General features: G+C 36.9%; 2 protein-coding genes across 2 annotated transcripts in view; both read right to left on the reverse strand.

The window, feature by feature from the left end:
- Nucleotides 1-221: 221 nt before the first annotated feature.
- LOC124872198 (sushi domain-containing protein 2-like) lies at nt 222-10,373 on the reverse strand. The gene is made up of 16 exons (XM_047371949.1): nt 10,242-10,373; nt 8,425-8,623; nt 8,168-8,319; nt 7,861-8,028; nt 6,544-6,718; nt 6,205-6,406; nt 5,417-5,502; nt 4,706-4,974; nt 4,496-4,630; nt 4,226-4,390; nt 3,679-3,927; nt 3,242-3,425; nt 2,959-3,053; nt 2,695-2,874; nt 638-734; nt 222-497 (listed from the first exon to the last, which is right to left on the reverse strand). The coding sequence occupies exons 1-16, from the start codon at nt 10,300-10,302 to the stop codon at nt 452-454; spliced, it is 2,463 nt and encodes an 820-aa protein (XP_047227905.1). The 5' UTR covers nt 10,303-10,373; the 3' UTR covers nt 222-451.
- Nucleotides 10,374-14,769: 4,396 nt separating this feature from the next.
- myo1hb (myosin IHb) overlaps nt 14,770-16,854 on the reverse strand; it is a 30,438-nt gene continuing 28,353 nt past the window's right edge. Inside the window, exons 30-33 of the mRNA XM_047371676.1 lie at nt 15,772-15,842; nt 15,569-15,666; nt 15,379-15,478; nt 14,770-15,303 (exon numbers count right to left, since the gene is read on the reverse strand). Of these exons, the coding sequence (XP_047227632.1) occupies nt 15,277-15,303; nt 15,379-15,478; nt 15,569-15,666; nt 15,772-15,842 (296 nt within the window). The 3' untranslated portion in view covers nt 14,770-15,276. The remainder of the gene's footprint in view (nt 15,304-15,378; nt 15,479-15,568; nt 15,667-15,771; nt 15,843-16,854) is intronic.

Genomic DNA, 16,854 nt, shown 5'->3' on the forward strand with positions numbered 1-16,854 from the left:
TTACTAGCTCTGAGCTTCTAATAAAATTCCATGTGAGCATGTAGCACTGCACAGTGAGAAGAATGAACTAATAATGAAAAACAAACTCAAGTATGCAGTAGCTTTACTGATCAATACATTTAATTTCTTTTTTTAACATGAACTAAATGTATTTTAAGCTAAATATATAGGATATATAAAATACAGACATTAGTACAAAAAAAAAACACCTTTATTTGTGGTCATTCTTTAAAACTTCTGGTGTTTATTTGTACATTTCAGAAAAACATACATGCCTACAGTCAAAGCGTACGTTGTTTGTATTGGTCTGCTCACAAGAATAATATCAATACAGAACTTTTGTTTGTACCTTCTGAGAATTATCATTGTTTTTATATGTGTGTGCATGTATTTATCTTTAAGACCAGCACATTTTGTCAGCGCAGATAAAATATTGCATCCAGGACTGAAATTAGGATTTGTTACTTCTTCCATCTTCTTCTGAATCTGTAGTTTTCCTAAAACAGAAAGTGAAACAAAATAAAAATTAAGAATCTATGAAACCAGAGCAGAAATTGCTAAAGATTCTAAGTAGGATTTTAATTCCCATTGTGGTGATGCATTGGTGTTTTTCACAAGAGAAAGTTCAATCATTTACCTTTTCTGTTTTCTGGAGTGGAGAAAAATAGTTGTTATAATTACAATCAGTGTCAGGGTTCCAATGACTGAACCGGCCACTATTCCAGCAATGTTATCTGAAATAAAACAAGGATTTACATTATTTCAATGGGTGACTCCTTATAATACGAGAGCCAGGATTTAGATAGATAGTTGTGATTTAGATTTTTTTATACCTCAGTTATACATTTTTATTGCACTAATATTAAACAAGACAAACTTTGTCCTTTAACAGCTGTCAATCATTAAACCTGTCATTTGTTTTCAATAAATACTGTGAGGAAACAATCCTCCATACCCTGTTTCTAAACACTTTTAATATATAATCTAATTGTCCCCAGGTTAACTAATGGCCGCACATTAACTGCCTCTACAGGTTTGATGCAGGACAACTATGAATAAAAATTTGTGAGTTACAAAATTTGAACAAATTTTTTAACACCCATTTGAGATGCCGCTAATATGCACATAAGGTTCCACTGGATTGGTCTATATTTGTTGTATTTAGTCAAACTAAGTGGTTCCCATAGAAGAAGCCCATTGTGAACGCCTTCCCACTTAGTGTCTATCAAGCCTGAGGAAAATCAATATGGGACCCAATATGTGGGATGGTCATGTTATGTCATAAATTGCCAATTTATATACACATCCCTTCAAAAGAAACAAATTTGTTGTTTAAGAACTATACTGGCTAAAGTTTTACACTGGCTAAACTTTACACCACTTGCACTAATCAATACAGAACCATAGTTTGAACTGTTAATGTGGGGGTCCTGAAAACTGTCCAAATGCTTTAATCTCATATATTAGTAGGGAAGACTTCAAGAAAGGTTTGTTAAACAGTGGATCACATCATCGGCATAAAGAAATAACCTGTGTTCCAAGATTTTCCAGTTGCATGTTTGGGAGGACTGAATATTTTCAAATTGCCATAGCCAGGGGCTCTGTGGCCAGTCCCAGGTGTTATTCTGATGAGATCTTTTTTTAAAGATTTTGTTGCAGTAGGTCCCATTGTTCTAAGTAATCAGACAAGGAATTACTTAAGAGAGAAGGGAGAGAGGCATACAGCAAGGGTTTCAAGGTTGGGAGTCAAACCCCAGACGATTAGTAGCCTCTGTGCACCCACTTTACCTCTATGCCATTTCCCGGCCCATTCTGACGAGATCTGATGGGATCAGTGGGAAGCAAGTAAAAAGACCCTTTAACAATCCACAGGGCTTATCTTGCCTACTGTTAATATCTGGGTACTCCATGACCCCCACAGAAGTGCATAACCCAATGTGTCAGATGTGCATTGAAGGCACTTTATACCAACTTGTGCAATGTTTTTGGTAATAAAAACATTGCACAAGTTGAAACATTTAAGATAGAAAGAAAGCACACCCTATGGGGTTCCAGGAATGATCTCAACTTTACCAAGTTCTAAAGTTAAATAAAAAAACTGAAGTAAAATATACCCTAAACCCTAATTATGAACCAAATACAAAAAAAAGAATGTCATTTTTTTCATCCTTAATGTTATAAGCAACATTGTGTTCTGTTAAACCATGTGACATTTAGCTTTTACTAAATATAAAATAACAAAAAATCCTTTTCATAACCTTTATCTTTCCACAAGTTTATCGGATGATATGTTTATTGGTTTCTTGTTTTTGGGGAGGGAAGGGGGTTCCCTTACTGAACTATAAACTAGTATGAATCTTTTCTGATGAGTGCTGGGGAATATAAAGTGAATAGGATGAAATAGAACGAGGCTTATTTTAAAGATCGAAAATGTGAATACATTACAGTAGTTCAGAAGTGGCCAATATCATCACAGTCATGATTCTTTACAACATTTTCTTTAATCAGTTTTCTGATTCAAAGAAATCAAGCATGGAGAATGTGCAACCTGTCTAAATAAATCATATATATTGATTGGAAGAGTATAAACTGAGACAAAAATCAAACAGACACATTGGCAGACAATAATTTGTTGATTTGTGAAAATCAAAGTTTCTAAGTTTATTGATTTTTATTTTTATGTGCTTTTCATACTGGAAATCAGGCAGCTCGTATCTTCTCCAGACCATTTGCCGTTGCTCTGGCATGTGCGCTCTGCTGATCCACTAAGCGTATAGCCCTCATCACAAGAAAATTGCACCTTAGCTCCCTGTAAGTAGGTGGTACCCTGCTTTTTCCCACTAGTAGGTGGTGGGAGCCATCCACAGGATATCACTGCACAAAACAATACCCAAATTAGCCAACAGCCAAGGTGTACATAGTCATGTAAAAACTCAGAAGTTCTTCAAAACATTGTACCAGGCTTTAGATCATCCACCAGAGAAACGTGACTCTGGAAAGAAACTCTGGTAGCATTTCCCATCAACGGGCTACGGCCAACGAGAATGTCGTATCTGTGGTAAAAAATAAGACATTAATGAAGCGAAACCTGAAAATACAACCAATTAACGGCACTGACTTCATACAGAAATGTTTAGTATTTCGGAGTTTGGTAGTTGTGTTAAAAGATGAGCAATTTATACAGTTTTTGTCTAAGCCTTGTGTGGGCACTGCTGCTGTGTTGGTTGTTTCTTCATCTTACCTACAGAACTGAGATCCCTCTCCAATGCATATATCAGCTGCCTGATTGTTCAGTGGATCATCCGGATTCTCAGGGACAGAAAATACTGGAATAAAACTCGTATCATGTCTTGGTACAAAATAATATGTGCTCAGAAGATATTCTGAATCATATGTAAACAAAGCAGAGGTGTTCTGTACCGCCCCTGTAAGATAAAAATAAATACCTCATCAGAACCTAAATGCAATAAACATGCAGTTATTAGGGGGGTTTAAAATCAGAGACATTTACACAATATAGCAGGATTTCTAAAAGAAACTGCGCAGACAATCTTTTAATTAGCATTCTATCTACAAATCATTTTTCATGGTGTTTAAGTTCTAATTGTTTCATTTTAATTATTTCACGGATTGGATAAAAAAAAAAAAAAAAACACATTATCTTTGGTGATTTCTTACAGCTAGCCCCAAAGTTGAACAGCTCCTCTGGGTTGCTGTGGTTCTGAACTAGCTGCCCATTGGTGAGGGCTAGGTCGTCTTTGGCGTCACCGTTCATCTTTCCCAACAGTCCAAGAGTGGAGTCTTTAAATTCCTCTGGCAGGAGGACAGTGGTGGTCATAGTTTCCCCTCTACGCCGCACCTCCACCCCGGCTCCAGACGGAAACATTATGGTCACATTTGTAGAGGTGGGAGAAAACACAAACACGCCTGCAAAATATTTGGTAAGAGGAAAAAGAAATCTACATACGCTGAAAGCATTTATGGTTTTAGTGTTTTCACAATTGTCAGTACGCTCAGTTGCAAATATAAGATCAAAGTGACATAGTTAAAAAAAATACAGACTGTCAATGAAGATCATTTGGAAGAGAATAGCAGGGTATTACGAATGCAAGTGCTCAAATATGAGCTCTATGTTGAATAAAACAAAAAAGAAAATATATTTCTCTTTCTTTGTCACAAGTAATAGAATCTATGATATTATCAGAAGACATGAGAGGAATCTCACCCTGTAAATCCATCCAGGTCTGCTCTGCAAAGGACATGGTTTGCTGATTACGCAATACTTCAAGGCCATCATTTCTGCCATCAAGCCGCACCTCTATAATGTCGGACAACCCTTCTCTCATGGCTACAGCCGTCAACTTTGTTGCCTTTATTGTTGTTCCTGAATCTGTTAAGATCACATCGGGGGAAATAAATCGTTTGTGTGCTGTCTATTTTCCTTCATTTATGATTGGATTTATTCATTATTGTTGGGGGAAGCTCAGTAACTCACCCTTCACAGGCTCTGTTCTGCCTTGAACTATCAGCTGTTTCTCCTCTGATATGACCAGAGTATATTCCCCTTTGCCATTGAACGAGTAGCTGACACCATCAAATGTAATAAAGTGTGGATCTCCGAACACCACAGCTGATATTAAATCAAAATGTAAGCATTAAGACAAAATAATCATCCCATTAAAAGTGCCTTAACAACAAACGGCACCTGAGCTGGGAGACTGGTAGCGTCTGCAGTCACTGGAGGGCCGGCGTTTGAAGTAGTAGTGGCAATTGTCAGACCAGAGGCAACAGTAGTAGAAGCTGAGAACATCATAAATCCAGTGGGACAGTCCAGGGATCCGAGGGGGTTTCTTAAAAGGAGGTGACCCCCAGTCATGAGCCCGGTCTGGAGTACTACCTCCAATCGAGTCTGCTGTCAGGATCTGAGCGCCAGTGCTATCATAGCAACACTGCTGTCCAGCTGCATATCTAGGACTAGAGAAAAGAAATAACACCTAATTCAGTAGCTGCGTTTTACCCACAGGAACTTCTCCATACTTGCTGACACCCTGGATTAAAAATCACCACAAAAGCATTTTAAGCTAAATTGGCCAACACTGGAACAGTGTAGTACGTTTAAGCGTACATTGCACTCAGGTGTTACAGGGCAGTGCCTCGTCTGTGACGTATAAGAAAGGCACGCACCTACTGAGGTCCAATTTTAGTGCAATGGTCTACAGCCTTGAACCATATACAGTTATAGTCAATACATTGGAATATACATTCCAGTGAGGCTTGTTTGTCGATTCAACCTGTAAGCCAATACTAAACATACTTTTCATTAAGCCCACATTTCTGTACTAAAAAAGTTTTTATTATATATATATATATATATATATATACATAGAGAAGGAACAATGATTTGACAGGGACTCACCTGGCTTGTATTGCCCTCACACAGTGAACACTCCCTGGGTGGTATGTGCACACACTCCCTTTCTCTATATCACAGCCATAATCAGTCTGAGGAACAAAGATGAGATCCAGAGTTTGAGACCAGGAAGTGCATTTCACTTTGTTTATTATACTCTTCAATAACCACTTGTACCAGCTCATAACTGCTTGGTAAACTACATTACTCCACCATAACTCAGAAATCGTTGAATTCTGTGGTTTAATGATCCACGGCAGTGACCTTACAACAGAAATAATTGTATGGTCTTGAACCCAGTAGCATGTTTGTGGAGTAAACATGTTCGCTCCTGCAGTTTGTTGCTTGTAGATAATGTTCACATAAATGCTATAATTAGAGGAGTGCTTCTTCTTGACTTTGAACTGATGAGGATTATGCTATCATTAACAGATCAACTAATTACACATTAATCTTGAGCACAAATTCCGATTCCAGCACTTAGATGACTTCACTTTGATGTTAATGTAAGAAAAATATGTTTTTATTCTTATGTTCTTCAAGTTGCTTTTATTATACTACAACATTTTTTAAAACCCGGTGCATCTGTTCTTAATTTTGGTTTCTGATAGGTCAGATTGAATTTATGCAATGGCTCATTTGCTGCACTTATTTTGTAAAATTCTCTGACAGTGTTTGTTTCTGTTTGCATTGCAGCAAGTTGAAAGTTCTCACAGTCTTCTCCTGTTGAACCCTTGTTTCAAGCAATAAATATTTAATGTGTAGTCTAATCTTAACATTTTATCTCCACCTACATGAAACCTCCCTGTGTCTGCTCTTGCTTGAGCCAGAGTGCATGGGCAGTCAATGATCTCAGCGAGGAAGTCAGGTAGCTCATTTTCCAGCTGATCCCAGTCTAAACACTTATCCAGAGCCCATCCTGTTGAGTTCTGCCTGAAGCTTTCCTCTAGATGCCAGGCCAGAGCATGATCCTCACTCCATGCAGCTTGCACATTCCTAAATAAAAAACATGGACAGTATAGCTGTTACACTGGAAGTGACGGATAATAGTCTTTAAGGTCTTTTGATTATCGCTGCATGAGAAATTTAAAACTGAATCAATGTTGGAGTTTTCTGGGAGTATTGGACCATACCACATGCCATTCGGGTAGCTGCTTGAGCTGACACGAAGGGCACCAAGCTCCCAACTTGAAAAGCCATCCTCCGCTATTTTGGGAAAAAAGCTAAAGGAGCCGTTGTTGAGGTGATCCTTGGCAAGGGAATACAGATAAAGCCATTCACCCTGCCAGTACTCTGAGTAGGGCTCTCCTGTAGAGAAACAGTTTATTCTTTTCCTAAATTACAATGGTCATATACAGTACCTTTAAAAAGTATTCACAACCGCTAACGTTTTCCTTGTTTTTTCACCTTACAACCACAAACATTAATGTATTAAATTGGTATTTTATGAGATTAACCAATATGAAGCATTGCATAACTGTGAACTAAAGAAAAATGAGACAATGTTTGTATCTTTTTTGCAAATAATGATCTGAAAAGTTTGGTTTGCTTGTCTTCACCCCCCTTTCCTCTGATAAATAAAATTCACTACAATCAACTCTCAATGAAAGTTACATTAGTAATAGGCAGCATCATGAACACTAAGGAACACACAAGACAGGACAGGGAGAAAGTTATGGAGTAGCTCGTATTAGGGCTTGGTTAGAAAACTCTATCCTAAGCTTTGAACGTCTCACAAAGTACTATTCCACCCAACATTCAAAAATGGAAAACATATGGCACATCTGTAAGCGCACCTAAATTGAGAGGCTAGGCAAGTCGAGTTTTAATAAGAGAAGTAGCCAAGAGGCCCATGGTAACTCTGGATGAGCTGCAGACATCCAAAGCTCAGGTGAGAGAATCTGTTGACAGGGCAACTTTGAGTCATGCACTTCACACATTTGGCCTTTATGGAAGAGTGGTAACAAGAAAGGTGTTGTTGAAAGAAAGCAATATTTGTTCATGTTTAAATTGTTTACATTTCTGGCTTAAATGCAAAACACAATGCATAATCAGAAAATAGCACAGTACATCACCCTAAAACACCATCCCCATAGTGAAACAAGGTGGTGGCAGCATCATGCTGTGAGGATGAGGAATCTGGTACAGATCTGATACAGATGCTCCAATCTAACTGAGCTCTGCAAAGTTGGAAGACATTCCCCAAAGCAGCTGTGGTGATTGTAAAAGCTATTGTCTCAACACACAAATTGTTGAAAACCATGTATCATTTCCCTTCTTCTTCATGACAATGAATACCAAAACGTTGTCATGGTATAACATGAGATCACAATAGAATAAAGTTCTGGAAGTTTGTGGTTGTACCGTGACGAAAATATAAAAGAAATACCACAGGAAATGAATATATTCAAGACTCTATCATCCTTGAAGTGGATATCCATTTTTCCTACCTGTCTCTCTGTATCCCCAGAGCTCTATGTTGACCTTTTCTGCATTGACTAAAGTGGTATTCCACGTCATCTGAAGATTGCCTCCAACGTTAGGGGTTCCATAGTACTGCCACTTTGTTGAGTTCACCAAAATAGCTTTGAATCGAGAATCTAACTTGCCCGTGTGAACTGCAGGAGCACAGGTAGATCAGTAAAAAATACAATGTAAAATAACATTTCAACTCCAGTAACTGAATCAAAACTCAATGTTAGATGAAAAGTTTTTATTTAAATATTTTTAGAAATAATATGCATTCAGTTGCATCACCTGAAAGCCAGGATCCAGCTCTGTTGAATCTAGTGCCGTTATCTGAGGAGATATGCAAAGAAATCCAGCCGGTTTCGTATAACAGTGGGGAAATACAATGGCCTCTACCTTCTTCATCCACGTACCCTACAGTGTTAGTTTTATTATGAAATCTGCAAGTTGAAAAAGAATGATCAGTTGCTTTCTAACTCATTTTACTCATGCTCAGCAAGAAAAAGAATCAAAACTGATCATTTAGGGATAGAAAATGTTCCTACCTACAAACAATGTCAGAGCTCTTGTTGAAATACGCATCAAGGACAACAAAGTCTGTTCCACCCAGTATGGACCCGGAGTACGGAGAGGTATTTACACAGGACTCTTTGTAGTCAGAGCAGCAGGACCCAAGAGACCCACAAGTTGGGTGGCAGGAGCAAGAGTTCAATTTTTTCCCACAATTTTCTGCACATGTCTCTCCTGTCCAAAAATCCAAAAGCAGAGATACAAATTAAATGCATAGTGTTACACCTTTATCCAGTCTAACTGGCCTTGCAGGGTGCTGCATGTCAAAAAAAGAATGATTTTTATTTTACATTTTTAAACTTAAGCTCCAAAGTGGTTTGCATTAACACAGTCAGAGGTTTGCCTTAAATGTCTTTACTAGCTCCTGTTATGATGACATGAATGGTCTTTGTTTATTTGTTTCCTGTTGTATTAAAGTTTGAATGCTTGGTTTTCTAAAAAGGAATCTATTAAGGATAGATTTGTAGCATATGTATTCCCACATTTGCTATAATGAATTTGAAGAAGCGAAATTGAAATGTTGTAAAAGTATTTATACACGTTATTCTTTCGTATACAGTTATGTGGATGTCTTGTGCACCTTTTGTTTCCCATTAATATAAGCAAAAATGTGAATCTCAGAGTGTTATGATGTGTAATTCAAAATATAACTGTTGATTTTTTAGGTGTGCAATGTAAAACATTTTATAACTCCTACGTTTATAGCAAGTTGCTCCAAATTTACTCTCATAGAAATATATAGGACAAAATTGCTCTTGCTACTGGATTCAGTAAAGAAGTTCCTGTAGATTAATTTTATTGTTTATCATGTTATTGTTAATTAACCATGTTGGATTTTAAGTTATTTTTAAAGTGGAACTTAACGTACTGCCTCATAGCATTGGATTTAATGCTTTCTTTTTAGACCGAAAGAAATCAAATCCATAAAAGTGGAGCTGACAAAAGCTAGTTGAATTTTTCTTTTTTTATTTCTTTAAATTAGTGTATTTAAAAAACTTTTTCTTGTCATTATTTTCTTTCTTTTTAAGTCTTTAGTTTGTGATGTCATTTTGGATCAGTAACATTTGCAGATTGGTGGAGAGTAGTTTGTTCAATTAGCTTGTACAGGTAACACAGAACAGGAGTAGTTATCATAACTGACCCTGATTAAGACCAAGCTGGGTTGCAACACATTCATCAAAATATTGTTTTTACTAGAATTACAATGCACAATAAAAGCATTTTAAATCATTTTTCATTTTGGAGTTGTTGAGATGGATTCTCCAGTCACAGGTGTCCCTTATGCTACAAGGCTACAATAATGCGGTTCTACATGCTTTATCGTTTTTAAACTACACAAAATTGAGAGAAGGTTTAAACAAAACTTCTAACTGAGCCCAGAACTCTAAAAATATATTTATTTTAGGAGTCAGACTAAACATAGCTAAAATTTCTTATTGATCTAAATGGAATATTCTGAGCTGATTTTCTAAACAACATGTTTAATAAATCCTTACTGTTGCACTCTATATTCAGATTTATTGGATCAGTTGATATGATTGAATTAAAAAAGTTCATTTCAAAAGAGCTAAAAATGTTAAAGTTTTAATATAGAGTTCATTTGATTTTCTTATTCACAAAATCGATTTCTAAATAAATTCAGGAAACAACTTAAATGCATTTTATACTTTTGATTTACAGCTTTTATCGAGTGATATCCTGAGTTAAAAATACAGTAGAGAAACACTGCATCTCAAAAATAAAGAGAATTAAATTGAGAATGTGATCTTTGAGTAATCTAGGAGATACTTGCCTAATGTTCTGCAGATAAATGAAACCAAAAGGGTAAAAATCACTGCTGTTGATCTTCTCATCCTTGCAGAGTCAGACTTTTAGCTCCACTCTGTTTCAGTATTTTTACCACGCTGACCTACTCAGCATTTTTCTAAACCTTGGACCTTTGTTGATCTGTATTTATATTCACTCCTGTTAATCACTGACTAGGAATCATTAAGGCAGCATTTTCAGCTGTATGCTCACGTGTTTAACTTTGACCTTCTCTCGCTTTGAAAAATGCTAAACCTGATTAAAAACAGTAGATAGGCACATTGCATTAGATATGATGAATGAAATATGCTGACACATTCAGAGGCGTTGTATGTAAAAAAGAGACTGTAATAAGACTAAAAACCGTAATAAACATGTGTTTGATTGTTACAGGATTAATATTTACTATCAGAGTAGTAGTTTCAGCATAGAGTAAACCTGATGGCCTTAAACAAGTCAGCTTGTGTGAGTGATTCAATATTTCACATTTTATCATGTAGAGAGGAATACATTAAAGTCATTATCACAGACGCTAATAATAAACTTAAAAACAATCTACTTTAAACATAAATATATGGCATCGGCATTACAGCAGGGTAAAATGTGACCAAAGTCCAGTATTATTATAAGCTGATTCACAGCCTAGTATAAAAATTGCATTTTTGCATCACTGCAAATTATTAACCTGTGTAGAAAAAAATCTAAAATGTTTTTTAACTATGTTAATTTGATTTTAATTTCAGCTCTTTTTAACAAGCAACAAAAGGGACAAATAGTGTCCTTATATGACCATAATAACAAATACATAAAAAATACTGTAATATTGTGATGTAGTCTTATGCGTTAGCAGAAAAAAAGGGTATACCAGTAGCCAAGCTGATCTTCAATGTCTAATAATTATTAACAACCAGGGCTTGAAATTAACTTTTTTGCTCACCGGCCACTGTGGCTAGTGGTTTTCCAACGTTACTAGCCACTCAGCATTTTCACCAGCCACAATGTTGTTGTTGAGAATTTATGATTAATATGATTAAAGCTGACTATAGCGTGCTAAAGTTTACTTTTTTACATTTTTAAATGTAAATGACCCTTTTACACAATCATCTCAAGAGTACATAAAATATTTACCACTTCAAGTCATTATCAAGCATTCAGCTCTGATAAGGTTCTGTGCAGGGGCGTTTTTAGGGTCTAAAAACATTGGTGGCTTTAGCCCAAAGACAAAATATTTATATTTCCATAAGACATTTTATAAGTAATTTAAAGTGAAAATAACATAGGACATATTGTACCAGTTCTCTGTCTCGGCTGGGTTTAGACTGAATGTAAGTTATTGTGAATCAAACAAAAAAGGTTTACAATAATTTTACTTGTTTTTTATTTTTGTTAGAAGCTGAATGAAGGATAAGAAGAAACAGAATTTAGGATTTATGAAAAACCATTTTGCTGAAGCAAATAATGACACATTTTGAGATATTTAGATCTGAATTTTTGATGACAAAACTTTTTCTTAAACTCAGAGATGTTTACCTTGGGCCAGATAAATGTGCTTCTTTTGTCATCTACATAAATTACCTTTTTAAACATTACATTCTCATCAAAGTGGATGCAGCAATGAGATGCAATGTGTTGATCTGAAGGACTTTTATTGTGTTTAGCTACGTTAGGATGAAATGCTTTTATTTTGACTGAAGTAAAGGACCAGATATTTTCACATCATGACGCAAATCCAGGATGTGTAGATTTACCGCTATCTTCAGCCTGGGTTATACAGCTCTGCTTCCACCTGTTCCTGAACACACACGCAGCAGCCTCCCACTCTCTGGTTGGCTCCGCGGTTGCTCTGAAATGATCCCTGTTTGAAGCGCTCTGTGTAACTCTTCTGGTAATGAACGAGGCATATGGAGTGAACTGCTGTTCTGGACTTCTCCAGAATGGAGTCCGTCTCTACCTGTGCACGTATTGCGCAGTCGCGGTGCCGGGAGTGCGCAAATAGGTATTTTTTTTTTGTTTCTCCTTTTAGCTCATCGTCAGCTTAGGTGGAGTGGGAGGTGACTATGTGAAACACAATTGAAAAAAAAAACTGATTGTTTTTACATAAAAATGTGAAGTCCAATACCATTTTGTGGATGTATCTTTTTAATACTTCTAAATTTCTTCTATCAAGAAGTCCTGGGCTATTCAGAAAACCTCCGGGTCTAACGACGCGCCTGGTTCTGTGTAAAGCTCCCTTTATATGAAAATGTACAGTAGTACAAAGTAGAAACATTTCTACTTTGTACTACTGCGGGCCACATTACCGCCCCCACCGCGACAAGCTGTGTTCTCCACAGGGACCGCCTGTCTAAAGCGACGTCGGTCATGAACGAACCAAAGAGCGAACGCCGTACGCAGGCGGGGCTCATGGGAGTTGTAGTGTCGTAGTGTCGCATTTCAACTTGCTTGTTATTTCAGATCCTATTTGACAAAACTACAATTAAAAAAATATATATAATTCACCCCGCCAAAGTGGCTAGTCGGAGTTGCTGTGTTACCCGCCACTGCTAAAATTCACCCGCATTTGGCGGGTTGGCGGGTGTTAATGTCAAGCACTGTTAACAACTATTAAAACAACTATTTGCAATATAATGTAGTTTATATTAATAAGATGGCAACACAGTTTTAAATATCTCGATGCATTTTTAAAGATGTAAACATTTATTTTTCACCAGGCTATATTTACAGCAGCTTGTAAAAGTATTCATATACAACTGTAAAGTGAAAAGAAAATTATACAAGACTTCTTCTTTTTTTTTTTTTTTACAAAAAAAACTGAAAAGTGTGGTAAGCAAAAGTGTTCAGCCCCCTTTACTTTGAGTGCAGCCAATTGCCTTCAGAAGTTGCCTGATGATTGCTAATGACTAAATAGAGTCCACCAGTGTTTAATCTAATCTCAGTACAAATACAGCTGCTCTGTGATGGCTGCAGAGCTTGGTTAAAAGAATACTGAGGAGCAAACAGCATCATGAAGTCCAAGGAACACACCAGACAGGTCAGGGATAAAGTTGTGGAGAAGTTTAAAGCAGACTCAGACTATAAAAATACAGGTCCTTCTCAAAATATTAGCATATTGACTACTTCTAGGAACATTTGTGAAAGTGTGGGTCGCTTTCCAAAACCCAGTGAATCCCAGTATGGAACCGTGATAGGATATGCCTGTGGAATACGTCCAGCTGTGAATTTTCTTCATTCAAATATTCCAAACTTGACCGCCTGTAAGAGGCATGATAACAAAGGGGAGCAATTTGGAATTACAGCTATTTAGCCACAAAATGGTAGACCACGTATGATCACACAACAGGATCAGCAGATGCCGAGGTGCAGAGGTTGCTAACTCAGCATCTGAAAAGTTAATTGCTACAGACCCCCAAGCTTCATGTGGTCTTCAGATTAGCTCAATAAAAGTGTGTTCTTGTTTATGGAATGGATCTCCATGAATCTCTACAAATGCTGCATCCCAGCCTTACATCACCAAGTGCAATGAAAGCGCCGGCCAAGGCACTGCTGGAACTTGAGCAGTGGAGCCATGTTCTCTGTAGGGCAGTCTAGAAATCCACTGGACAAGTCTGGGTCAGTTGTCAAGTGGTACTTGTCTGACTGCACTGTGCCAACAGTAACGTTTGGTACAGGGGATGATTATAATTTGGGGCTGTTTTTAAGTAGTTGGGTTTGGCCTCTTAAAGCTCTTAAAGCTTCAGCATAACAAAATACGTTGTTTGGACAATTTTATGTTCCCATCTTTGTCTGAACAGTTTGAGGACAACCTCTTCTTGTTTCAACATGACTGTAGTGCACAATCAAGGTTCAAATGAACATGGATGACCAGGTTTGGTGTGGAAAAACTTGAAAGGCAAGCCTAGATTTCTGACCTTCTTCGAGATTACTAAGAGCGGAGACTACAGGTCAAGCCCTCTTGTCCAACATCGGTGTCTGATCTCGCAAATGCACTTCTGGAAGACAGGTCAAAAATTCCCATAAACACATTCCTAAACCTCATTGAATGCCTTCCAACAAGAGTTGAGGCTATTATAACTGCATAGTGTTATATTCAACACTATGGATTAAGAATGGAATGTCCCTCGAGTGTGCGAAATCAGAGTGAATACTTTTGGCAATATAGTGGATATTATTGCTCTTCTTTAACATGAGGAAAATGAATGTATGCTGTCATCTGTTGTAGGATTGATGACTGTTTGCATGACACATGTAAACAGTGGGTGTTATTAAGTGGGAAACAGCAAGAACTGATAATGTATCAGCTTCTTGAAGGATTGTTATTTTTCTGAGTGGAATAGTTTAACCACAATCTAATTTGGCTGCAAAGGGAAGGGGTTAGAGGGGGACCAGTGGGACAGATAACATCAGGATTTAGCATTAGACAACATCTTTATTGTTTCAGCATTAAACAGACTGAGCTAACCACTTCAAGATTTGTTTTTTTCAGCACAACCTTATGCATGGTCAGCGAATGCTCAGCAGGGGGAGCTGCTACATGGGGAACCATCACAGTAAACACAAGATGTAAATAGACTGACAACTATTTATTGTATTGTACAGTATTTGCACTGACATAGTTTTGCAAAGGTCATTATTCCAAAATGACATATTGGTCAGCATGTTCTTACATGGTGTGGTCAAACTCTTTATGGTTTTACACATGCATGTCTTTAATTGCCATATCAACAAAAATCAAATACAAAACAGGCTTTAAGTAGCTCATATAGTTTGTTTTGTCTAAATATGTTTTCTAATCGGGCTCATCTATAAGTTGATCTTTCTACCGTGAAGATATTGGCGTTATTTGATGATGAACAACATCAGATTACTGTAAAATGTCATAAAGATGCAAAACATAAAACAATTGCTTATAAAGATCATGTTGTTGTGGGAAAAGCTGTTATTACAGAGCAAACATGGCTGTTTATTCAAGAGTTGCATCTCTGAGGTGTCTAGGAGCACCATCATCCTGTTAAGCTTCATCTTCATCTGGATTTAGTTCTTGTTGATTCCTGAAAAAAAAAAGATCTGCATGAGTTGCTTGTGTGTTTGATTAAAAAGCATTGTTAGATGAACTCCACACTCACCACCATCAGATGGCCATTCTTTGCTCTGTAGACCATGGACTCCTGACCACTTTTGAACTCGACAAACCCCTCTCTGCCAGGCTGAATGTCAAATCTCACACTGAACACAAAGGGAAATGTGTCCACACTCAATTTGGATTCTTTACAAGAACTATTAAAATAATGCTGCATATGATTTCAGATTCTCTACCTCCCCTGGACCACTTTGACACAGCTGTGCTTGTCTCCAACAATGCTTAGCTTAGTCAGCGCCTCATAGAGGTAGTCGCACTGCAGAACCAGATCTCCCTGAAACAACAAATATTATTGGGCCTCCTATTATATTACAGCAAGTACCTAATGACTGTCTTATAATCATCTTTAATAGCACGAAAAACACAGAGACAGATCTACCTTTTGTTTAATATCATCACATGTAACATGGAGGATGAAGAAGTTGTCACTCAGGTTGCTCACAGACACACCTAGAAAAGAGGTTATCTTCAGAAAGCAGGTAGGTACAGCATCTTGTGCTCTTATTCAGACATCTACAACGATTTGTAAAAATCCCTCAATTAAATCCATCTTTTATTTTACTTGCATAAACTCATAGAATTAAATTAACAAAAATCCATCCTTTAATTTGGGTTCATTTATTCATTGTCCACACTTAGGAAATAATAATTTTCTAAAGATAATTACAACAATCTAATTACTCCCCTAAAAATTCCAAAGAAAATAAATGTAATGAGAGCATTTTCTTAATTTCAACGTTACATATTTTAGGCGATTCAAATTTCATAGGAGCTTTTAATTGGTTTTAACCACTTATTTTCTCTGTGGTAGAAAAAAGTCAGGGTCCTTTTCTCTTAGTCAGTGGCCAAACTGTACAATTATTTTTCCACTGTGCACAGTGAGGAAGGTGCAGTAAGGTAAAACAAATCACCAAAACTTAGTGTAGTACAACTGCTACAGTATAAGAGTGGCATCTTTGGGTCACCAAGTCTAAACGACAACCAGTAAAGGCTATCTATATCTAGTTATATTTAAGAAATTAGAATATTACTGAAAACTTTATTTATTTCAGTAACTCAAGTCATTAAATGAATCACATTATATACATTAATTACCTACTGACTGATGTTTTCAAGTCTTTATTTCTGTTAATTATGATGATTTTCCACTTACATCTAATAAAAACATGACATATAGGATTAGAAACTTACATCAGACCAATGAAAAAACATTTCAATAGAGAAATGTGGGCTTAATGACAAGTATGTAATTAATGTAATTAATTAAATATCTCTGCATTTGCTAGATAGTTGTTTGGGAGATATATGGGGAAAAGGCCTTTTCTCTTGTGCAATCATAAACAGACTTTGAAATGTGCCAAACACTGCTGGGACTTTAACTGGAACTGTGTGCTTTGGTCCTAGCTTTAGTCAAATGAGACTAAGATCAAGCGTTTTTAGCAACAAACCCTCTTAAACCCTA

The sequence above is a fragment of the Girardinichthys multiradiatus genome, chromosome 8 (genome assembly GCF_021462225.1).
Source record: "Girardinichthys multiradiatus isolate DD_20200921_A chromosome 8, DD_fGirMul_XY1, whole genome shotgun sequence".
Classification (NCBI taxonomy): domain Eukaryota; kingdom Metazoa; phylum Chordata; class Actinopteri; order Cyprinodontiformes; family Goodeidae; genus Girardinichthys; species Girardinichthys multiradiatus.